The following is a 25924-nucleotide window of genomic DNA, read 5'->3' on the forward strand; positions in this document are numbered from 1 at the left end:
AGTATTCAGTAAAGAACTTTAATTTCTTGTGGTGTAAAATGACCTAAGAGCTTCTAAAGTTTTCCTTTACGGTTTTCTCATTGAGCCAACTTGTTTTATATGAAGCTGATTGTTTAGGTAACATATTTTATACAAAGCCTATATACGTTTATTGCTTACCTATAGCAGTTGTTTGTAAACTTGTTGTAACTGGAAAAGGCGATTAACACACCAAACCCAACACCAAGTGAGAAGCAGATCTGAGTGGCAGCATCAATCCAAACCTTAAACAATCCCCAGAACCAACCAGACAAAGAATGGTGGAAGGAGGAGGGAGAGAGGGAGAGCTGTTATTAGAGATAATTGCAGGAAGCTCATTCAGCATAAAGATGAAAGATACTGTTGAATGCAAGGTAATTTCACCAATTACTGAGTCCAATTCCTATTTCTCAGATTATCGCTTTGAGTTGTCAAGTCGTGAGCTCACGGAGAGGGAAATTATGCCCTTCTGGTGCTCTTTCTTATGGAAAATAAAATATTGGTTTAAATTAGTTGCATATGAAATGAATACCATTGTTATGTTTTCTTTAGTTTTTTTCTTTCTAATAAATAAATTTATCTGACATATCTTTGAAGGCGCATTGAATATAAGGTATTGTTAATTCATTGTATATACTGAGGAGATCTATGGAAAACAAACCTAGACTTGTCAATAAAAAAAAACTGTACCAGGCAATAATTTAGAGTAAACAGCATTTATCTGCTTTATTAGTGTTTATTGAATCACTTTCACAAATATAGGAAGACGCTTGCTCAACTGAACACCATCTACCCTGACTCATCCATCAAAGATCTTTTTTCAGCAGTCTGGAAGAAATATACCACTGGCAGATATCTCTCATCTTACTTACCGTATTTTTCGGACTATAAGACGCACCCAGGTTTTAGAGGAGAAAAATAGGGAAAAAAAATTTTCAGGCAAAAAATGGTAAAATATTTAATATAGGTGTAGACCGGGCATTTTCAGACACAGGGATACCTAATGTATATGTTTCACAGTAATGTTATACTTTTATATGTATTCTAGGGAAAGGAGGTGAACTTTTATTTATTTTATTTTTTATTATATTTTTTTTAAGTGGGTTTTTTTTTTTTTTTTTACTATTTTAATATCCCCCGCCTAGGGGGCTTGAACCTGCAATCATTTGATTGCAAGTCCCATAGACGGCAATACAAGTGTATTGCCGTCTATGGGAGATTCTATACATTACTATCGCGGAGGGTCATAGACCAGCCGCGATAGTAATATATATCTATGACAGGCCTGGGAGCCTTCATTAGGCTCCCGGCTGTCATCGGAACAGGTCGGCTCCTGCGGCCTCGCCGTGCAGGAGCCGGCCTGCATCACTAAAGGTATGAGGCCGGGGGGGGGGGGGGGGGCTAACTAACTGTCGGGACCTGCGGAGGAGCAGTGGGTTTGCAGCATGGCCGTGCTACTGCCACCGCTGGTTTTCTTCAGCGGCAGTAGCGCGGCAATCCGCAGGCCCCGGCAGCTAAGACAGTCCCCGGCATCCGCCGGTCTATTACAGCAGATGCCGGGGACTGTCTTAGCTGCCGGGGCCTGCGGATTGCCGCGCTACTGCCGCTGAAGAAAACCAGCGGTGGCAGTAGCGCGGCCATGCTGCAAACCCACATTCAGACTATAAGACGCACCCTCATTTTCCTGCGAAATTTGGGGGAAAAAAAGTGCGTCTTATAGTCCGAAAAATACGGTATATGCTGAGAAACAATCTGCATGATCAGTTTCTCATGATGGTCGAAGTCAATCTGTCAGGTAAACTATATTGTGAGAGAGTCCCAATGAACACCATCAAAATACTCATCCAGGGTTTTATACCCGGATTTGGAGTCAGGAAGGAATTTTTTCCCCTTATATGAGGCTAATGGCATCAGTCGCATGTGTTCTTCCTATGGATTAATATTGTAGGTTTATAGGAGTTGATGTCCTCATCCAACCTCATCAACTATGTAGAATCGATAGTTATCTGTCTAGCTTATAGCATGTCTGATGTAATCAGCTTTTAGTATATGCATCTCAGTTTGCAAATTCACGAATAAAATCCACAATTCATAAACTTGTTGATACAGTAAACAGTTTGATATCTTCACCCACTTCTAAACTGTATTCTTAATTCAATTTAACATGGAGAAGAATAGAGGGACACTTAAATTACTACAGCCTTTGCCTTTTCTCAATGTTGACAATAGAAAACAATAGATTATAACCTTAATATCTTATTCAAGTAGGTAATAAAGTTTTGTGACAAAATGAGAAATTACTTTAAAGGGAAAGGCATAAGTATTGTACATGAGGGTCTAAGAGACCGGTGAAGTATTTATTTTTCACTGAAGGTACACATCCATGATAATTGTGCAAACACAACAGCAATACAAGAAAATGCTGGCATAAGGGATCCATGTAAATACATTCATTTTCAACAGATTTATCATATACCGTATATACTCGAGTATAAGCCGACCCGAATATAAGTCGAGACCCCTAATTTTACCACAAAAAAACTGGGAAAACTTATTGACTCGAGTATAAGCCAAGGGGGGGGGGGAGGAAATCCACCATTGCAGATAAAAAGTCTGGTCATGTGCATTGTAGCTTAGTAACTCCATGGGGATCATAGTAATAGCAGTTAACCCCATCATGTCCCTCACATTAACCCCCTGTGTGCCTCACATAAGAGTTACAGATATGCAGGACATATGGGGGTAATAGTTAGGTATCTTCATAATTAAGGTCCTTCATTAGTACCCTCATGTGTCTCACATATTACTAACCCTTATATGGGGCACACAGGGGTTAATATGAGAGACATGATGGGGTTAACTGCTATTAATGTGAGGCACATGGAGTTACTGAAACTAAATTAATAACCCCAAATGCCAGACATTAATAGGTAGAGTAACTAAAGGAAGGGACCTGTGTGTGTCACGTTACTGTAGCTTCCTCTCCTCCATACAACAGACATCTTCCATAAGACACAATGAATCCTGGCCACTCATCTGCAGGGTAGATGCTAAATCCTAGTGTGCTAAAGGACCTCTGATGACGTCATGACCATGTGATCAGACTCTGGTGTGGGCGGAGCTACTAGGATTTAGACTCAACCTTATCTGCAGATGTTACATACCTGTGGCTACAGGACCTTTGATAACATCACAGTCACGTGACCTCATGACAAGCTAATCACAGAGAAGTAGCACTAAAAGACCTCCCCCTTCCAGGTCCTTCCAGTTTTCTGTGCTCTGCGGACCCTGACTCATGTATAAGCTGAGGAGAGCTTTATCAGCATGAAAAATGTGCTGAAAAAGTCAGCTTAAGGGTCAGTTCACACGTGAACTGCCCGCGCGGGTTTTGACACCGAGAGAGACGCGGTGAGCCGCGTCTCTCTCTTGTCAAAACCCGCCTGCCGCGACCATCGCGGTCGCGGCTTTCCCCTCCGCTGTCGGCTCAAATGAATGAGCTGACATAGGAGGGAGCTGCCGGGGCGGAAGCCGCGCGGCTGAGCCCGCGCGGCTTCCGCCTGAAGAAAGGGCATGTTGCTTCTTTTCTCCGCTAGCGGCAGCCCGCCGCTAGCGGAAAAAAAAAGCCCGGTGGTCTACATAGACCACCATTGTAAAGGGGCGGATTTTGAAGCGAAATCCGCTCTCAAAATCCGCCCCTTTGCCTACGTGTGAACTAGCCCTTATACTCAAGTATATACGGTATACTTAAATTTCGATTAATTTACAAACTCCATTGTAGGACTGCAAACTGTTTGCAAATATATCTAGCAGAAGAGTGTAACTTACATATTTTATGTAACCACAGTGAGTTACTACATCATTTTTCCTTAGGATCTCAAGAACTAGTCTGTGAGAGCAATGAACCACCCTTTACACTTCACATGGAGGAAAATGGTGAGGAATTTGGTGTGGAAAATTCCACACCAAATTCCTCACCATTTTCCTCCATGTGAATAGACCCTAAATGGAGCCTTATAGTCAGTTTTATTAGTGTGTTTGGTGCCAGGTTAGGTGCTTGCACTAGGTTAGTGAGGCAATCTGCTGTTTGGTTAGAGCCAGACAGGTGTAGGTTTGTTTTGTTTGCCCTGTTTTGTTTTTTTTGTGCTGAAGCCTCTGAATAAAAGCGTCCTTGGAGTTGGAAACCGCTGTGTGTCAATATCAATATATATGTATATAGTAATAGAATGTATCATTTCTTGTTGCACTAGTCGTAATAAAGCTAAAATACGAATTAAGCAAATCTTTGTATTATCTATATGTCCACTTACCGAAGCATCAAGGAGCCGAAGAAAATCAACACTTAAATAAGCTTTAATTCCCTTCATAGCTCCTGGGAGAGTGATACCACGAAGCAACAATGCAGTCAGGACAACATAAGGCATTGTAGCTGTAATCCATACCACCTAAAATCCAAGTTGGCAGAAATGTTAAAAAAGTGAAAGAAAATGTCACAATAATAGAGGGGATTAATTTATAACAGCAGTGCAAAGGAAATGGACAATGTTGAGCATGATTCAGAGCTCCAATCAGAGTATAGTATAGTGTAGTATAGTATACGAGGTACCAAAAGTAACTGCACTGATTGTTCATGAACAGTGGAGACTTCCAACTGTGCCAGAATCAGCAACACCTGTTAAATTATGCAAAGGTCTGGACTTGGCAGAGGTGGTGAAAGGTTCTCTTTAAAGTTATTATAATAGTTCTATATTTTTTTTAAGAAAGAACTTTTTTAATGTATTTTTCAAAACCACTTAACTTAAAGGTCATAAAGACAACCCCTACTAGGGCACAAATGAGTAACTCGAGGGAGTGCTGAGGTTGCAGTCACTTGTAGTTCAGTTTCATGAGTTCCATAAAGTGTCAGTACCCAATATGAGGAGGCAAGTACTTTACACATTACAGTTGTAGGGCCTTTTACAGATTTTGATTGGGTCCCAGGAGCTCTATGTTACGCTTCTGCTAGAAAATATGGATCTTATAGAGGACTCTGACACATCATTGTCATGCTGGCTGCAGTTTCTGTGGCAAAATCAGCTTTTTCAGTGGATACTGAAAGTGGAACTTAATTTGGTGTCCCCACTTTTAAAGGGATTAGATGAGAAAACTTATAGAGAAGGGACATGGATAATAACCACCACAAAGGGATACATTTTTCCCAGGTCCTTAAAGGGGTTTTTCAGGGCAAAAAATGTTTTGTTTTGTTTTTTAAAAAGTCTTTTAGTACTATTTAGCAGTGTTTTGAGTGATTTTTGGGTGTCTCTGGGATCTCCTGGTATCTTATGCATTTGTTTACATGGTTCAGTTCAGGACTGCTATGCTACTTCCACGGTTGCTCTTCACCTCACTCCCCCCTTCCTCTCTTCCTCCCTCCCATACACCCGCTCCCTGTCTCTCTAGCAATCTTGCCCACTACTAGCCCTTCCCATCCTACACAGCCCAACCCTTGACCCCATAAGGGCAAGTTCACACAGAGTTTTTTGGTCAGGATTTTGAGGCAGTATCCGCCTAAAAATCCTGACCAAAAAGATAGCTCCCTCTGAAATCAATGGGTGCTGGTCGGTTCTTTTTTCTGGGAGCCGGTTTGTTCCAGCTCCCAGAAAAAGAAGCAAGATGCTCATTCTTCAGACCGTTTTGCCTCGTGATTCCGCCTGAAGACACTCATCCTCCCAACTAGGACCATTCATTGGGCCTAATCCAGAGCGGAGTGCGTGACTGGATGTCAGTGCACTGCATTGGCATTTAGTCGTGGCTACCCGTATTTTGGACTGGAACCTGAGGCAGCCTCTGCCTCAGGTTCCAGTCCAAAATACTCCATCTGAACTTAGTCTAATACTTACCTCTCTTCCTTCCATTCTTCTTCCTGTGGGACAGCCCATCCTTGTTTTCTGATTCTGCTATAGTCCCAGTGCTCTGTGCTCTGCAGACAACGATCCACCTCTACTGTTCAAGCATGGGAGCTGCACAGTAGAGGTGGATTATCGCAGAGCAGCGTTGGGACTATAGCGCACGCCAGCAGTCAGAAAACATGGAGAAGCCATCCTGCAGAAGGAAGCCTGGAAGGAAGAAAGGTAAGTATGATGGAGTGAATGGGGGGGGGGTAGTAGTGATGTTTCATTTCTGGAAACAGATTGTCACTGGATAACCAAGAATATGGGTAAATATACATTTTTGATAAATTATGTAATTCAGAAAGTAGGTGGGGGGTTGTTTAGATCAGTGTAGGGATTAGTTTTTATCCCGGGCAACCCAGTTAACATTTCTCATGCAAACTGTTGGAGTTTGAAAAATGTTAACAATATAAAAGTTGCTTTAGTTCTTTTAGGTTTTTTTTAGTAAAACAAAAGATTATGCAGCTATTACACAAATGTACATTTTGATGGTGTTACAACTGCATTTGGTATCTAGATTTCCCATGGAAGTTTGCAAGCAGTTACTAGCACTGGAAAGAAGTGAGGGAGGCAGCAGGAGTCTTGATGGTAGAGTTTTTCTGTAAGTACATTGCACTATTTCTAAAAAAAGAATAATTAAATTTTTCTGCCAGTTGGCCTACAAACCATTACTTCTTCTACCATTTACTCTTTTGAATCAATGGGTCTGAAAGTAGAATTTCTCTTGTCCTATTAATGCAACTGTATCGCTAACTCAAAATAACTGATTCTGATTCTTTTTATTAAAAGCAGATCCAGCGCACAAAAATCTCACCTTGCCAGAAGTTTTCACTCCTTTCCATAAGCTAAAATAAAGGAAAACAATCACAATAATAAGACATGATGTAAGTTTCCAGCGAGGCAGGCCTAGATCATGGATTCCTGCACTTTCATGAAGATGCAGAACACCGCGCCTAAAAGTAACAAGAACAATGGTGATGATTAGAGATGAGCGAACAGTAAAATGTTCGAGGTTCGATATTCGTTTCGAGTAGCCCCTCAATATTCGACTACTCGAATCGAATATCGAACCCTATTATAGTCTATGGGGGGAAAATGCTCGTTTCAGGGGTAGGCAACGTACGAACAAATTATACTTACCAAGTCCACGAGTGAGGGTCGGGCTGGATCCTCCGTGCAGTCTATTCCTTGCAGCGTACCCGCGGCGTTTTCCAGCTCTTCATTCACTCTGCCAGGCATCGGGCCTGGGCAGAGCCGACTGCGCATGCCCGCACTACAAGCGGACATGCGCAGTCGGCTCTGCCCAGGCCCGATGCCTGGCAGAGTGAATGAAGAGCCGGAAGACACCACGGGGAAGCTGCACAGAGAAGACTTTTAAAGGTAGGAGAAGAACCAGCATTGATTGGCCAACTGTATAGCATTCAGCCAATCAATGCTGGCTCTGCATCGAACTTTTACATTCCAACAGCGAGTGGTACTACTCGCTCATCTCTAGTGATGATATTTTGTTAGTAATGATATTTGTTTCTTGTGTAACACTTAGAACCCAAATGGGGAGAGCTATCAGAATAATGCAAAAGACAATTCGAGAAGCTGCACAATACAGACCTGATTGTTGGGTTCATGTGACAAACACCATTTAGAATCTGACTAGCCTATACCAGCAGGTCCATTTTTATTTGAACTTTTTTTTATTAATCATTAAAATGTGTTTTTTTCATCCTGCTCAAACCGTAAAAGTTGCCAGGCAAATGTCAAGTTGGGTGTCATTACGTATTGACCTCTGTTGTTTTATGTGCCTTTGAAGTGCAATAAAACGTTTGTTTGAAAAAGCAAGTGTTGAATTATTTCATGATATTGCTGCTCAGGAATCTAGGCTAGCTTGGAGCAATAGCCTTATGTGACATAGGAGGCTTGTACAATCTGTTTTGGAGGTGTCAAATTTCTTCAGCTATGTCACTGGCTACCCCGATCATGATTTTGCATCCAAAAGTATAAACGTGTGACCATGCCCTCAGAAAACCTGAATGTGCAAGCCAAAGAAACTGATCACTTCCTCAAGTGATGTTGTGGAAGTAATTCTACTAATATTATAAATGTGAAAGTTTGTGTGTTTGGATGTTTGTGTATTTGGATGTTTGTGTGTTTGTTATTCAATCACGCAAAACAGATTTGAATGAAATTTGGCACACAGATAGATTAACACATCGACTACTTTTTATCCTGGTAAATGACATGGCTTCATGAGTGTTATGAATTTATGTTCACATACTATATTAAACTGCTCTTGCAGTAGCTTATCTCCAGTCCCAGGTCTGTTATCTCTGTGTGTAAATACTCAGCTAACCCTCAGTGGTGTGTGTCCATGCATTTGCATATCATCTGATCAGTTCCAGGCAACATGCTGACACACTGGATGGGAAAACACCTTTAATCCAAATTCGCAGTTTGCTATTTTTAAACATGTCGGGAAAAAAAATTCTAATTTGTTGCAAAATTCTAAAACAATGACAGCTATGAATGTAGCCAAAAGTCAACAGAGTTCTCCTGAAGCGGAGCTGTTGGGGATCATCGGCGCCAACAACACGCTTATTATATGGCGTCCCATTGAGCTGCCGAGATGCCGGAACAATCACGGGCACAGCGCGAGGAATGAATTCAGCAACAGGCCAGCTTCACAGCTGCCGAAGCAACAAAGCAAGCGGATCATCAACGCCAACAACACGATCACTAAAGTAGAGTAGGCAGACCATCGACGGCAGCAATTTGCTGAATACAGGCGGATCATCAACGCCAACCACATGCAAACGAAGTTGCGGGCAGAGACACACACACAAACGACATACAAAATACACGAGTGCAAAACTGGGAAATTCTTATAGGGCCACTACACAAACAAAAAATTAAATATACCCATTCAAAGCTGGGTCTTCCTGCTAGTAAAAAAATAGTTAAGTGCATGCCATTCAAACTTTGCCTCATAAAAGGTGTACAGTTCACTATAAGTCACAGCATAGTAAGCAGACATCTGATCTCCTGGTAATGAGATGTGTTCATGGCCACAGGAAATAAGCAGAATGAATGATAGCAAGCAGCAGCTCTTCTAACTTTTTTTTTTTTTTTTCGTTCACAGAGCCATATGAGGGCTCAATGTTTGCAGGACACGATCTACATAATGGTACTATGTATTGTCCTGTACAATGTACTAGAGAGTTAATAGAAAAAAATATAAGAATAGGGTAGAATTGGAGTAAAAGTGCATTTGTGTGACTTTCTTTGATTTTATAACATTCACTCCACAGACCAAATGACGTCATCTGTATTCTGTGTTTCGGTATGATTCTGGCGATACCAAATTTATAGTTTTATTTACATTTTAACCCCTTAACAAAAATATAAAACTTTGCAAAAAAATATGTTTCTAAAAATCACCACATTCACACACCCGTAACATTTTTATATTTCCATATACGGGGATGCATAGGGAATCTTTTTGGCAGGGCGAGGTGTAATACAAAAAGAGCAATCAAGATATAAGACTTAATGTTTAATGATATAAGTTAAAAGTATAAATATACACAAAAATATTTTTAAAAAGTCACACATCTGACATGTCACCTCATAGAAAACAATGGAACAACTCCACAACCACGGAAAAGTTTACAGTGGACACGGCGGTCCCAAGTAAGGTAACCAATCACACTTACCCGACTTCAATCCGTGGTAGGAAAATTCCAAAAAAGACCGAAAGGGAAAATTCCAAAAGAGGCCATTTCATGTGAAAATAGAGTGAAATATAGAGAATAACGACAGTCCCTATAGGATAGTCTTGGGAAGGAACTAAAATCACCCTAAAGCCTAATACAGGGTCACCGCCCTACATAGCCAGTGCCCTGACCGGAACCTCACACTAATTCAGGGTTCGTCCCTGATTAACCCTTTCCAACAATTTGTATATGCCAAAGTAAGAAGGGCTAGTAAAACACACAATAGCATTCAAACAAAATAGCATGACCTGACATGCACTTTTTGTGGTATGCAATGTATATAAATGCACCCACTCATCAGGGGTAAATAGCAATAAAATGTTTTTTGCCCTATCAAAGCATATAAGCTTACAGTAGAGATCGTGCCTTCACTCATCCACATTAGAGATGAGCGCACACTGTTTGGATCAGCCGATCCGAACAGCACGCTCCCATAGAAATGAATGGAAGCACCTTTGACGCCAGCCAGCCGCCGGCAAAGTCAGCGTCACAGGTGCTTCCATTCATTTCTTTGGGAGCGTGCTGTTTGGATCAGCTGATCCGAACATTGTTCGCTCATCTCTAATCCACATGTATATGTATCGCTCATTAACATACATCCATACAGAGTGTAAATGGATAGTGAAAGGAAGAGATATAGTCAGATATAGATCAAATGACTTGAACAGCCGTCTAAACTCATGCAAGTCCAGAATCACTCCGGAGTGCCAGCAAGTGTGCGTCTCTTCCAGGTAAAACCCTTCTTCCCAGGGTTTTGCCTGGAAGAGACACACACTTGCTGGCACTCCGGAGTGTTTCTGGACTTGGATGAGTTTAGACGGCTGTCCAAGTCATTTGGTCTATATCTGACTATATCTCTTCCTTTCACTATCCATTTACACTCTGTATGGATGTATGTTTAGACGGCTGATACTCCAGGCTGGCACCAGATTCCCTGCAAGAGTTAGTGAGTAGACTTTGCTGGAATTCACTGTTCCGCTGTTAGAGAGTTTACAAAACTGTTGTAGAAAGGATCTTCTGTGTCTATAGTGCACCAACCTTTCCCGAATGTGCGCCATCATCCGCAGCAACTGGGCCCCAACTGATGGGCTGTTCTTATCACTGCTGCAGTCATTAGTAATTCTTCATTGTGTGCTGTTATTTAGGAGTGCAAGATGTCACCTGCAGTATGATTGCATGTGTGTGATGACTATCATCTGTAGGTCACTAAATTAAGCCTCTGCTATTCCTCATAGCACATAGTTCATTCCCACCACTAGTGGGTTTAATACTATAGGGTGTGCCTGTGCATTGTCATGTGAATCACCAAAACATTTCTCTGTACATATTTTATCAAGTTTACCCTGTTTACCTTTCCCATAATACACCGGTTAAGTAGTTTCTCCTGAATTCCCACAGAGCTCCTAGCAAGATTCAGGTGGAGGCACTGCGCCATAGTGAGGTGAAAACTACAGCACACCATGCCTACAGAGGTCAGCCCAAAGAGTTGTTACATATATTTTGTTTTTACTTTTTTATTGCATTCCTTAGGGGGTCTTAAATCCCAGGGGGTATGATCACTAAGGCAATGCATTACAATGTTAATGCATTGCAAAAAATTGTATATAAAAGAAAGGCAGACAAGCCTGGGAACCGTCAATAAGCTCCCAGCTGTCATGGCAACAGAACACCAGCACCGAATCTTGCTGAGGAGACCAGGGATTCATGGCAAAATGGGTGGCGCCCAGACGACACTGACAAAACGGTGCCTTGGTCAGCTTTGAAGGTGTTGGAGTCCTTAAAGCAATCAGTACCTGCACTGATTGCGGGCATTTGCACTGGATCTCAGCTATATTATACAGCAGAGACCCAGCGGCAATGGTGGTCGCTCAGCTCCAAAGCGGGACCACATAAATTTTAAGAACTTCTCTTCCTCCCTGGCAACAAAGATGCAATCCAGGGAGAGTCCTTTACAAGGAGATTCTCAAATCGAAGATAGTGGCAAAAGTGGGAATTTCAAGTGGTGTAGTCTTCATATAAGAACACAGCTAAATACAATGACAAGCAAAATGGTAACAATGTTTTGAACTTTTGACTTTCAGGCTTCATATCTCACCACCCACTACAGCTTCAAACCTGAGACTACCATTATTTTATAGAAAATCATCTTGGATATTAGAGATGAGCGAACGCCGTTCGATTGAATAGGTATTCGATCGAATATCATGGCATTCGATGTATTCATTCACAATCGAATACCAGGCCGCATGCGCAGTAAAAATTTGTGTCCCCTCTCACCTTCCCTGGCACGTTTTTTTGCACCAATAACTGTGCAGAGGAGGTGGGACGGGAACTACGACAACGGAGGCAGTGAAAAAAATTTAAAAAACCCATTGGCTGCTGAAAACATGTGACCTCCCATTCATAAGAACAGCCGCCGCCCTATTCGCCATTTTGGCCATCAGACATAGGGAGAGAAACATATCTGCTGAGGGATAGATAGCGATTAGCTTCAGATAGGCAGGCAAGAACTAAAGAAGAAAACCAACAGCCCTTCTCAGAGCTATTGTTAGGATTGTGCAGAAGCTGAGGCCATGAGATGGGCGTCGCTGCCTGTTCTTCTGTACAGTCCAGGATTGCAGGGGTTAACCTGCCTTGTAACAGCCAGGTGTGTTCGAGTCTTTGATGGACTGGTGTGTCGACCAATGGACGCTCGGATTGGGCAGTTGGGCTATTTGTTGGTGACCACCCCTTGCCTATATAAGGGGGCTGGTCTGGACGCCCGGCACTCTATGATCACATTCTGAAACCTGAAATAGTGTGTGTGTATATATATATATATATATATATATATATATATATATATATATATATGTATATATATGTTTTGGTTCCAGCCTGTAAACCTTAGTTGCCCTAGCTAGTAATTTTCCCTGAGTCAGCAATGTCACTATTAGTCAGGCAGCATGCTGCCATGTATGTTGTGTGATAGTACTCAGTGGCTTTAGCTAGCATCCCTTCTCAGTCTGGGGTCACTGGAAGTTGGCTTGGCAGTAGTTGCCTTGGTGGTTGGGTGGAACAGCAACACACTGGGTTTAGTTGGTCTCTGGCTAGTCCAGGTGTTCTGGCAAGCCATTTAGTTTATTTGGGAGGCTGCTCTGACTGCACAGGACTCTGTGAATTGTTAACAGAGCACACCTGGTCCTTTAATTTAGCTGGCAGTGACATCAACTGTCAGACAGTGTTCACACTAGGTGTTGGCAGTTCAGAAGCCCAGAGGGCTCCGCAGGGTTTTCATTTGTTTAGTTTTTTTTAATAAACCCTGCTGACCATAACAGCTATACACTGTAGGGACATCAGTCCAGCTTTCCCCGGACGGTGGAAAACAGGGATACACAACAGATACAACTTCATATATAGCGGAGAAACAGCGTTCATTTTTGGCTGTCTGCACACAGAATAGCCAGAATCCACAGCAATTACAAGTTCATATTGCTGGAAAAAGCCTTGAATTTTTTTTTTGGGGGGGTGGCCTGAAACATAGCAGCAATCCACAGCAGTGACTACTTCATAATGAGCTGAAAAAAGCCTTGAATGTTGGGGGGCCTGAAACATAGCATCAATCCACAGCAGTGACTAGTTCATATAGAGCTGGAAAAAGCCATGAATTTTTGGGGGGCCTGAAACATAGCATCAATCCACAGCAGTGACTGGTTCATATAGAGCTGAAAAAAGCCTTGAATGTTGGGGGGCCTGAAACATAGCATCAATCTACAGCAGTGACTACTTCATATAGAGCTGAAAAAAGCGTTGAATGTTGGGGGGCCTGAAACATAGCATCAATCCACAGCAGTGACTAGTTCATATAGAACTGGAAAAAGCCTTGAATTTTGGGGAGGGGCCTGAAACATAGCATCAATCCACAGCAATTACAAGTTCATATAGCTGGAAAAAGCCTTGAATTTTGGGGAGGGGCCTGAAACATAGCATCAATCCACAGCAATTACAAGTTCATATTGCTTGAAAAAGCCTTGAATTTTGGGGGAGCCTGAAACATAGCATCAATCCACAGCAGTGACTAGTTCATATAGAGCTGGAAAAAGCCTTGAATGTTGGGGGGCCTGAAACAAAGCATCAATCCACAGCAGTGACTAGTTCATATAGAGCCGGACAAAGCCTTGAATTTTGGGAGGGGGCGGGCTGAAACATAGCATCAATCCACAGCAATTACAAGTTCATATTGCTTGAAAAAGCCTTGAATTTCGGGAGGGCCTGAAACATAGCATCAATCCACAGCAGTGACTACTTCATATAGAGCTGGAAAAAGCCTTGAATGTTGGGGGGCCTGAAACAAAGCATCAATCCACAGCAGTGACTAGTTCATATAGAGCTGGAAAAAGCCTTGCATGTTGGGGGGCTTGAAACATAGCATCAATCCACAGCAATTACAAGTACATATAGCTTGAAAAAGCCTTGAATTTTGGGGGGCCTGAAACATAGCATCAATCCACAGCAATTACAAGTACATATAGAGCTGGAAAAAGCCTTGAATTTTGGGGAGGGGCCTGAAACATAGCATCAATCCACAGCAATTACAAGTTCATATTGCTTGAAAAAGCCTTGAATTTTGGGAGGGCCTGAAACATAGCATCAATCCACAGCAGTGACTACTTCATATAGAGCTGGAAAAAGCCTTGAATGTTGGGGGGCCTGAAACAAAGCATCAATCCACAGCAGTGACTAGTTCATATAGAGCTGGAAAAAGCCTTGAATGTTGGGGGGCCTGAAACAAAGCATCAATCCACAGCAGTGACTAGTTCATATAGAGCTGGAAAAAAGCTTTGAATGTTGGGGGGCCTGAAACAAAGCATCAATCCACAGCAATTACAAGTACATATAGAGCTTGAAAAAGCCTTGAATTTTGGGGGGCCTGAAACATAGCATCAATCCACAGCAATTACAAGTACATATAGAGCTGGAAAAAGCCTTGAATTTTGGGGAGGGGCCTGAAACATAGCATCAATCCACAGCAGTGACTAGTTCATATAGAGCTGGAAAAAAGCCTTGAATGTTGGGGGGCCTGAAACAAAGCATCAATCTACAGCAGTGACTAGTTCATATAGAGCTGGAAAAAGCCTTGAATGTTGGGGGCTTGAAACATAGCATCAATCCACAGCAATTACAAGTACATATAGCTTGAAAAAGCCTTGAATTTTTTTATTTTTTTTTTTTTTTTGGGGGGGGGGGCTGAAACATAGCAGCAATCCACAGCAGTGACTAGTTCATATAGAGCTGGAAAAAGGCCTTGAATTTTGGGGGGCCTGAAACATAGCATCAATCCACAGCAGTGACTAGTTCATATAGAGCTGGAAAAAGCCTTGAATGTTGGGGGGCTTGAAACATAGCATCAATCCACAGCAATTACAAGTACATATAGCTTGAAAAAGCCTTGAATTTTTTTATTATTTTTTTTTTGGGGGGGGGGGCTGAAACATAGCAGCAATCCACAGCAGTGACTAGTTCATATAGAGCTGGAAAAAGGCCTTGAATTTTGGGGGGCCTGAAACATAGCATCAATCCACAGCAATTACAAGTACATATCGCTTGAAAAAGCCTTGAATTTTTTTTTTTTGGGGGGGGCTGAAACATAGCATCAATCCACAGCAGTGACTACTTCATATAGAGCTGGAAAAAGCCTTGAATGTTGGGGGGCCTGAAACAAAGCATCAATCCACAGCAGTGACTAGTTCATATAGAGCTGGAAAAAGCCTTGAATTTTTTTATTATTTTTTTTTTTGGGGGGGGGGGGCTGAAACATAGCAGCAATCCACAGCAGTGACTAGTTCATATAGAGCTGGAAAAAGCCTTGAATGTTGGGGGGCTTGAAACATAGCATCAATCCACAGCAATTACAAGTACATATCGCTTGAAAAAGCCTTGAATTTTTTTTTTTGGGGGGGGGCTGAAACATAGCATCAATCCACAGCAGTGACTACTTCATATAGAGCTGGAAAAAGCCTTGAATGTTGGGGGGCCTGAAACAAAGCATCAATCCACAGCAGTGACTAGTTCATATAGAGCTGGAAAAAGCCTTGAATGTTGGGGGGCTTGAAACATAGCATCAATCCACAGCAATTACAAGTACATATAGCTTGAAAAAGCCTTGAATTTTGGGGGGCCTGAAACATAGCATCAATCCACAGCAATTACAAGTACATATAGAGCTGGAAAAAGCCTTGAATTTTGGGGAGGGGCCTGAAACATAGCATCAATCCACAGCAATTACAAGTTCATATTGCTTGAAAAAGCCTTGAATTTTGGGAGGGCCTGAAACATAGCATCAATCCACAGCAGTGACTACTTCATATAGAGCTGGAAAAAGCCTTGAATGTTGGGGGGCCTGAAACAAAGCATCAATCCACAGCAGTGACTAGTTCATATAGAGCTGGAAAAAGCCTTGAATGTTGGGGGGCCTGAAACAAAGCATCAATCCACAGCAGTGACTAGTTCATATAGAGCTGGAAAAAAGCCTTGAATGTTGGGGGGCCTGAAACAAAGCATCAATCCACAGCAATTACAAGTACATATAGAGCTTGAAAAAGCCTTGAATTTTGGGGGGCCTGAAACATAGCATCAATCCACAGCAATTACAAGTACATATAGAGCTGGAAAAAGCCTTGAATTTTGTGGAGGGGCCTGAAACATAGCATCAATCCACAGCAGTGACTAGTTCATATAGAGCTGGAAAAAAGCCTTGAATGTTGGGGGGCCTGAAACAAAGCATCAATCCACAGCAGTGACTAGTTCATATAGAGCTGGAAAAAGCCTTGAATGTTGGGGGGCTTGAAACATAGCATCAATCCACAGCAATTACAAGTACATATAGCTTGAAAAAGCCTTGAATTTTTTTTTTATTTTTTTTTGGGGGGGGGGGGCTGAAACATAGCAGCAATCCACAGCAGTGACTAGTTCATATAGAGCTGGAAAAAGGCCTTGAATTTTGGGGGGCCTGAAACATAGCATCAATCCACAGCAGTGACTAGTTCATATAGAGCTGGAAAAAGCCTTGAATGTTGGGGGGCTTGAAACATAGCATCAATCCACAGCAATTACAAGTACATATAGCTTGAAAAAGCCTTGAATTTTTTTATTATTTTTTTTTTTGGGGGGGGGGCTGAAACATAGCAGCAATCCACAGCAGTGACTAGTTCATATAGAGCTGGAAAAAGGCCTTGAATTTTGGGGGGCCTGAAACATAGCATCAATTCATAGCAATTACAAGTACATATAGCTTGAAAAAGCCTTGATTTTTTTTTTATTTTTTTTTTTTTGGGGGGGGGGGCGCTGAAACATAGCATCAATCCACAGCAGTGACTAGTTCATATAGAGCTGGAAAAAGCCTTGAATTTTGGGGGCCTGAAACATAGCAGCAATCCACAGCAATTACAAGTTCATATCGCTTGAAAAAGCCTTGAATTTTTTTTTTTTTTTTTTTTTTGGGGGGGGGGGGGCCTGAAATATAGCATCAATCCACAGCAATTACGAGTACATATAGCTTGAAAAAGCCTTGAATTTTTTTATTTATTTTTTTTGGGGGGGGGCTGAAACATAGCAGCAATCCACAGCAGTGACTAGTTCATATAGAGCTGGAAAAAGGCCTTGAATTTTGGGGGGCCTGAAACAGCATCAATCCACAGCAGTGACTAGTTCATATAGAGCTGGAAAAAGCCTTGAATTTTGGGGGCCTGAAACATAGCAGCAATCCACAGCAATTACAAGTTCATATCGCTTGAAAAAGCCTTGAATTTTTTTTTATTTTTTTTTTTTTTTTGGGGGGGGGCCTGAAATATAGCATCAATCCACAGCAATTACGAGTACATATAGCTTGACAAAGCCTTGAATTTTGGGGGGCCTGAAACATAGCTGCAATCCACAGCAGTGACTAGTTCATATAGAGCTGGAAAAAGCCTTGAATTTTTGGGGGGCCTGAAACAGCATCAATCCACAGCAGTTACTAGTTCATATTGAGCTGGAAAAAGCCTTGAATTTTTGGGGGGCCTGAAACATAGCATCAATCCACAGCAATTACAAGTACATATAGCTGGAAAAAAAAAAACTTGAATTTTGTTATTTTGTGGAAAATTGCAGCAATCCACTGCAGTTACTTCTTGCTATATACATGCAAAGCAACTTTTCAGGCTGTGTAACCCCAAAACAAGGATACAGAGCAATTAGGTCAGGCTATGTTCACTATGTGTACCCCCAAAACCTAGGTTGGAGACACCGAAATCCTAGGTGGGAGAGACAGAATTTCAGTCAGGCTATGTCCGTTCTTTTCAGTTTTTCACAGTGTGTAACCCCAAAACCTAGGTGGGAGAGACAGAATTTCAGTCAGGCTATGTCTGCTCTTTTCAGTTTTCAACGGTGTGTAACCCCAAAACTTAGGTGGGAGACCCAGAAATGCAGTCAGGCTATATCAGCTCAATCCAATTTTTAAGGGTCTACCCCTTGTATTTTTCATTTATTTCTGTGACATTATTTCAACCAATAACTCAAGCAGTACAAGCAACGGACACTGGTAGTAGAACACTGAAAACTGCTATATAAATGTAGTACAACTGCAGCCATTACTTCTCCACCCTCCCAGGATCTCTTTTCGGGTCCTTTTCTCCCTCTGTTGAACCACTTCCCCTCAATACGGTGTGATACACTAAACAATATATTTGATACTCAGGTTGCTCGTGCCTACCTATTTCCAAGGGCAACTGGTGGCATTCTTCACAGGCACACAAGTACAGTTAAGGATTGTTTGATGCGATATCTCAACCATTCACCCTCAGACGTTTATTTCCTAAAGTATAAGGAAACTTTAATGAAGGACAATCCGAACATCTGGTGTGACCGTTGTGACAGGACCAGGGTAAAAGTGGGAGAAGGAGTATACATTTCTCCCAGGTTCCTGTCATACACAATCTAGGTGCAGCTGAGAAAAGCTGTGCTCCTGGCTGGTGGGTCTTACCAAAACCTTGGTAAAGGTCTGGCTGCTGGAGCAGGGAGTATTGGTGTCTGTACTCCATTCAGCTACTCCATGTTTTGGGATATGTGGGGTTAAATCCCTGCACCATACTTGGCTGGATTGAACTTTCATTTTGTGCCAAAAAGTGGTCAAGACAGTGATTCCTGAGCTAATCCCATTACACTGTACATTGCCAACTGCAGCACTGAAGTTACCATCTCTGGAAGTGGTACAACTTCTTTCTCTTCATTTAGCCATGCTCGATGCTATGCAAGCTGACTACACTTGGTTGCTTAAGGGTTCTCTTAATGCATATCGCCAAGGTGCATCAGATGTGTTTTTCAGAACTGAGGCCACCTCCTCTGAGATCCCAAAGGAACTTCAAAAGATGTGTGTATTGCAGCAAAAGAGAAGAGAAAATAAGTGTAAGGCACAGAGGGATCAGAGAGGACAGATCTTGGGTCGGCCAGGTACTCCCACAACATGTGCCTTTACTAGTCCCTCCTGGTGATAGTAGGCCTCTCAGTGGCAGTAATTTGGCCAGGGGGGCTATTAACATGTCCCTCCTGGTGAAAGTAGGCTCCTCAGTGGCGGTAATTTGGCCAGGGGGGCCATTAACGTGTCCCTCCTGGTGACAGTAGACACCTCAGTGGCGATAATTTGGCCAGGGGGGCCATTAACGTGTCCCAGACCTAGGAATAAGTCTTGAAACAGGGTAGAGTTTTGCATGCCTTTGCCTTTATCCATCGTTTTTGCTGCTTAGCTTCCCTCCACATCTACACTGCTTTTGCCCCTAGAGATCACCCCAGTTTATGCCTCTGCTCCAAGCCACCTTTTTAGTTGATTTAGCTTCCCTCCACATCTACACTGCTTTTGCCCCTAGACATCACCCCAGTTTATGCCTCTGATTCTAGCCACCTTTTTTGTTGATTTAGCTTCCCTCCACATCTACACTGCTTTTGCCCCTAGACATCACCTCAGTTTATGCCTCTGATTCTAGCCACCTTTTCTGTTGATTTAGCTTCCCTCCACATCTACACTGCTTTTGCCGCTAGACATCACCTCAGTTTATACCTCTGCTTCTAGCCACCTTTTTTGTTGATTAGTTTGCCTGCACATCTACACTGCTTGACATCACCCCTGTTCATGTCGGGTCGGTGGCCTCGTCGTCCACCAACTCCTCTTCCAATTGCTCACTGTCCCCTTACTGAAAACCACACATAACCACAGCTTGGGCCTGGTCTGCGTTGTACCCTACACCCTGCTTAATGCAGCTGCCATATCCGGAGTTGTGATGTTTGAGAATGTTTCGTGTCCAGTGGAAAGGATGGGAAAGGATTTCACATAAGTCTGCCATTCATGGAAACTCATGGTGCAGAAACTGCGAGAGCTGAGTCTGAGGAACCCTTGGGTTTTGGACATGGTACTCCATCAAAGGTCTCTGCTGCTCACACACTCTATTCTGGCAGATGGAGACATTGCTGGAGTCTTCGGAAGGCTAGCAGCGACTCCTGTACACTTGCGAAAGTGGGCGCACAAGCGCCACACTTTCACCAGTAGCTTGTGTACATTGGGATATGTTTTAAAAAAACGTTGCACCACTAAGTTAGAAGTGGGCCAGGCATGGAACGTGTTGGAGGCTGGCAAGCTCCAGAGCCGCTACCAGGTTCCTGCCATTATCACACAAGAAAAACATGCCTGTTTGTAGCAGGGAAAAACACATTGCCATCTCAGCCAGGATGGCATCTCTGACCTCGGAGGCAGTGTTCTGTCTGTCCCCCAAGCTGATGAGCTTCAGTGTGGCCTGCTGACATCTCCCCATGCCAGTAGCTGGGGTCGATTCAATGGCGGAGGAGGGTGGTGTTTCAGCACTCCTGCCAGGAATATTGGGCGGGGGAGACAAAGCAGGCCACCACAGTTTGCGACCTGGTCCCAGACTCAACTACATTCATCCAGGATCACGTTAAGGGTCATAAAAGTGAATTTTGGAAGGTGTTACCACATCACACTCACTGCTTGTTAATGTTTGTTGAGCTTAAATTGGGGTTTGTGTCCATCCATCTGGGGAGTAAAGAAGGTTTCCATGTATTTTCCCACAGGTTTTTTTGAATGTGGAAAGTGTGTAGTTGTTAGGCTGTGATAGTGGGCTAATAGAGGGACTTTGGTGTGTTAGATGCCCCCAGACATGCTTCCCTTGCTGTCCCAGTTGCATTTTAGAGGTATTGGCATCATTTGCTGAGGTGTGATAGTGGACTTGGTGACCCTCCTGAGTCGAATGGTGGGATCCCCTGAAACAAAGCATTTTCTCCCATAATGGGGTTCGATATTCGTTCGAATAGTCGAATATTGAGATGCTATTCGGAATAAATAACAAACATCGAATATTTTACTGTTCGCTCATCTCTATTGGATATCTCATACATAAATTTCACTTGCAACTATTTAGTACATTATTAGTTATGCAGATTCTTGTCATATAACTGAATTGTTATTGTTTTGTTCCTGGTGGTGGAAGAATCTTTTTTTTCGTGTATACTTCAAGTTACAACCTGTTCTTACATTTTCTAATAGCTAAGTGTGTTATTAGGTTGATTCCCAAGTAAAAATGCACTGTTTCAAATCGAGGATCAACCATAAAGAACATTTCCCAGGAAAAGAGAAACTGCATCATCCAGCTCATCAATAGCAATCTCTCAGGTCAAGAAAATTAAACTGCATTATGTGAGTGCCACAAAAGTTGGAGGAATACAAAATGAAGTCCATCCATCGATTTGAGCAACAATTCACGGGCAGCCGAGCAGCTTTCAAACTTTGCATTGCAGTGTTTAGCCCCTTCCCAACATCTGCCGTAATAGTATCACGGATGTCAGGTCTTTAAAGATGTCAGCTGTTCTGCTGCAGCGTGGTCGCTATTGCTACAAATTCTCTGCTGTAATGTACAGTGAAGACAAGGATCTAATGCCCACGGTCAGAGTCCACTCTGATCATGCAGCATTGCAGGCCAAGATTTCCCCGAAGTAGAAAAATCCATCCTGGAGCTGGTCCCCACCGGCTTCCAGGCTGGTCTATGACAATCGTAACATACCGCAATAGTAACATATCAAAAGTCCCATAGACTGTAATACAGTTGTCCATTTCATGCCTGGAGTTTTACCTAAGGTGCTATCTTATACAAATGTGAATCAGGTCATATCTCTCCCTCTATTCTTTTCCAATCCATCCTCTCCTGAAGAGATTAAACTTCATTATCTTGATATTTTAAGATGCCTAAGGATTTATCTTGATAAATCCCTGGGATTCAGAAGAGCGGGAATTCTTTTTTTTCTGGAAATAAATAAAGGTCTTAAAGCCTGCAAGTTAACCATGGCTAGATGAATTAAGAAGGCTATTAGGTTAACTTTTACATCTCAGGGGTTATATTGGTTTTGTTAAAGCACACGACACCAGGTCTGTTTCAACTTCTTGGGCAAAGAGAAGTTCTGTTTCTGTAGAACAAATTTGTTCAACAGTCTCATGGAGTTCACACCAAACTTTTGTGAGATATTATAGGATAAATTTCTGGAGGTCAGAGCTAACTGCCTTTGGACGTTCTATTTTGAATTCAGTTCTTAAAGAGAACCCTCCATTAGGATTCTGCTTGCCAAATTCGCATCATTGCGTTGCTGGTGGGACATAAGGGAAGCATTGATTATGAAGTTTTCTGTTTTCTCTTAGTCCCAATAGCAGCACAAGCCTTTCTCTCTCTCTCTCTCTCTCTCTCTCTCTCTTTGTCTCTCTCTCTCTCTCTCTCTCTCTCTCTCTCTCTCCCTCTCTCTCTCTCTATATATATACTGTATATATACATATATTAAAAGTCAGATGGAAGAAAGATCAGGTAAAGTCAGTTTTAATATTTGGAGATTTAACTCTACTTTTTATCAAAATTTCTTGTTGAACTTTTATATAAACATTCGAAAATGTTGTTTTTAAAGTTTCTAGGCTTCATCCTCAGATCTGCTATCCTTAACCTTGTCACCAGAGGCAAGTTTGCTGAAGAACTCCTGTGCAGCCTGACAAAAGAATTTCTTCAAAACTTGCAAATCAGCATATTTGGCTTTGCTAATGGGCAAAAAGGAATTGTATTTTTGCCCCAAGCTTGTGCCTGTGCTTGCAGTTGACTTTCTTCCTCTTGCAATTTTCTTAAGGCCTGCTCTCTTTTTTGCCAGAACAGGACTTGTTGTCCTAGGATTATTGTAGGAAGTGCAGGACTCTGATCGCTTTTCCATTTTACGCTATATTTGCAAGCCTAACATAAAAATGGACTTTGATCGTTTTTCCAACTTTTAACTGGCAGTCTATAGGTTCAAGCGCCATATACTACAGGGCGCCATCATCTCAATTTGACAAATTTTAGAACCTTGATCATTCTTCCATCTGCCTCTTGATATATACAGTGCCTACAAGTAGTATTCAACCCCCTGCAGATTTAGCAGGTTTACACATTCGGAATTAACTTGGCATTGTGACATTTGGACTGTAGATCAGCCTGGAAGTGTGAAATGCACTGCAGCAAAAAAGAATGTTATTTCTTTGTTTAATTTTTTTTTAAATTGTGAAAAGTTTATTCAGAGGGTCATTTATTATTCAACCCCTCAAACCACCAGAATTCTGTTTGGTTCCCCTAAAGTATTAAGAAGCAGTTCAGGCACAAAGAACAATGAGCTTCACATGTTTGGATTAATTATCTCTTTTTCCAGCCTTTTCTGACTATTTAAGACCCTCCCCAAACTTGTGAACAGCACTCATACATGGTCAACATGGGAAAGACAAAGGAGCATTCCAAGGCCATCAGAGACAAGATCGTGGAGGGTCACAAGACTGGCAAGGGGTACAAAACCCTTTCCAAGGAGTTGGGCCTACCTGTCTCCACTGTTGGGAGCATCATCCGGAAGTGGAAGGCTTATGGAACTACTGTTAGCCTTCCACGGCCTGGACAGCCTTTGAAAGTTTCCTCCCGTGCCAAGGCCAGGCTTGTCCGAAGAGTCAAGGCTAACCCAAGGACAACAAGGAAGGAGCTCCGGGAAGATCTCATGGCAGTGGGGACATTGGTTTCAGTCAATACCATAAGTAACGTACTCCACCGCAATGGTCTCCGTTCCAGACGAGCCCGTAAGCTACCTTTACTTTCAAAGCGTCATGTCAAGGCTCGTCTACAGTTTGCTCATGATCACTTGGAGGACTCTGAGACAGACTGGTTCAAGGTTCTCTGGTCTGATGAGACCAAGATCGAGATCTTTGGTGCCAACCACACACGTGACGTTTGGAGACTGGATGGGACTGCATACGACCCCAAGAATACCATCCCTACAGTCAAGCATGGTGGTGGCAGCATCATGCTGTGGGGCTGCTTCTCAGCCAAGGGGCCTGGCCATCTGGTCCGCATCCATGGGAAGATGGATATCACGGCCTACCTGGAGATTTTGGCCAAGAACCTCCGCTCCTCCATCAAGGATCTTAAGATGGGTCGTCATTTCATCTTCCAACAAGACAACGACCCAAAGCACACAGCCAAGAAAACCAAGGCCTGGTTCAAGAGGGAAAAAATCAAGGTGTTGCAGTGGCCTAGTCAGTCTCCTGACCTTAACCCAATTGAAAACTTGTGGAAGGAGCTCAAGATTAAAGTCCACATGAGACACCCAAAGAACCTAGATAACTTGGAGAAGATCTGCATGGAGGAGTGGGCCAAGATAACTCCAGAGACCTGTGACGGCCTGATCAGGTCTTATAAAAGACGATTATTAGCTGTAATTGCAAACAAGGGTTATTCCACAAAATATTAAACCTAGGGGTTGAATAATAATTGACCCACACTTTTATGTTTAAAATTTATTAAAATTTAACTGAGCAACATAACTTTTTGGTTTGTAAGATTTATGCATCTGTTAATAAATCCTACTCTTGTTTGAAGTTTGAAAGCTCCAACTTATTTGCATCTTATCAAACCTGCTAAATCGGCAGGGGGTTGAATACTACTTGTAGGCACTGTATATTAGCAGGAGGACCCAGCTTCGCATGGGTATATTTCATTTTTTGTTTGTGTAGTGGCCCCATAAGAATTGCCCAGTTTTGCCCTGGTGTATTTTGTATGCCGTTTGTGTGTGTCCATAAGCGTCGTGTGATCATTGGTATCTCAGTTTGGATATCAGTGAAAAACCTGCGATCAGTTGTTATGGAAACCTGATATAAAGCTGTGTGAATGTAACCTTGTTTAACAGTGTCATCGACAGCACCGTGGCACTTTAAAGCTGATAAAGCAGTGAAGAAAAATGGCTGGGTTGCTATGGAAACCTGGAGTAAAGCTCTGATGTGTGATACTATGAGCTGAGGTGCGTATCTAATCCTCTTGCGTGTGGTACTGTGTGCTGCAGGCGCATATCTAATCCTCCAGCATGTGGTACTGTGTGCTGAGCCGCATATCTATTCCTCTGATGTGTGTATCTCAGTTGGGATATTAGTGTTGGATTGTGCAGGCTCGGACTGGCCCACCGGTGTACCGGGGAATCCCCCGGTGGGCCCCCGAGCCCTGACTTAAAGTTTTGATTTTTACCAATGCAGATGCATTGGTCGGGCCCCGATCGGGATGGCCAGGGGCCAATGCATCTGCCTCCACACACAGGGGCCCCCATTAGCTGATGCTGAAGAAGTACACATCGGAGGACAACGTGTCTTTCTTCAGCATCAGCTAATGGCCTCTCCCTTCACTTACCTGCAGCTGCTATGCTTCTCTCCTGTGAGATCTCCCCTGCTGCCCGCACGCACTTCCTCTCTCCCCCTCCCCCTCACACTGAGTCCTCTTACATCGCAGCGTGTGGGGAGGACAGGAGCCGACTGCTGAGTTCACTACTGCTGGAATAGGTGAGTAAACTCTTTTTGTAAAATCTGTATGTTTAATATGTATCTCTGTACATTTGTGTAAAGTATGTGACTTGTATACTGTGTGAGTACTGTATGTTTGTATACAGGTATGTGTGAGTATATACTGTATGCTATAATAATATGTATGTATATATGTGTGTGTGTGTGTGTGTATATATATAGTATTCATACAAGTATATATATGACTTATATGGTATATGAATGTATATAAATGTATATGTGCTATAGTATTGTATGTGTATATTGTATTGTATATGTGTGAGTATATATGGTATATGTATAAGGCCTGGTTCACATCTGCG

The 25924-nt window shown here is 42.5% G+C and overlaps 1 protein-coding gene across 1 annotated transcript in view; it reads right to left on the minus strand.

Annotated features, from left to right (window-relative positions):
- Window positions 1-25924, minus strand: part of SLC6A3 (solute carrier family 6 member 3) — a 109120-nt gene that overhangs the window by 35774 nt on the left and 47422 nt on the right. The window contains exons 5-7 of the mRNA XM_075271013.1: window positions 6760-6898; window positions 4326-4460; window positions 160-263 (exon numbers count right to left, since the gene is read on the minus strand). Of these exons, the coding sequence (XP_075127114.1) occupies window positions 160-263; window positions 4326-4460; window positions 6760-6898 (378 nt within the window). The remainder of the gene's footprint in view (window positions 1-159; window positions 264-4325; window positions 4461-6759; window positions 6899-25924) is intronic.

This window comes from Leptodactylus fuscus, chromosome 4 (assembly GCF_031893055.1).
Source record: "Leptodactylus fuscus isolate aLepFus1 chromosome 4, aLepFus1.hap2, whole genome shotgun sequence".
NCBI classification, from domain to species: Eukaryota; Metazoa; Chordata; class Amphibia; order Anura; family Leptodactylidae; genus Leptodactylus; species Leptodactylus fuscus.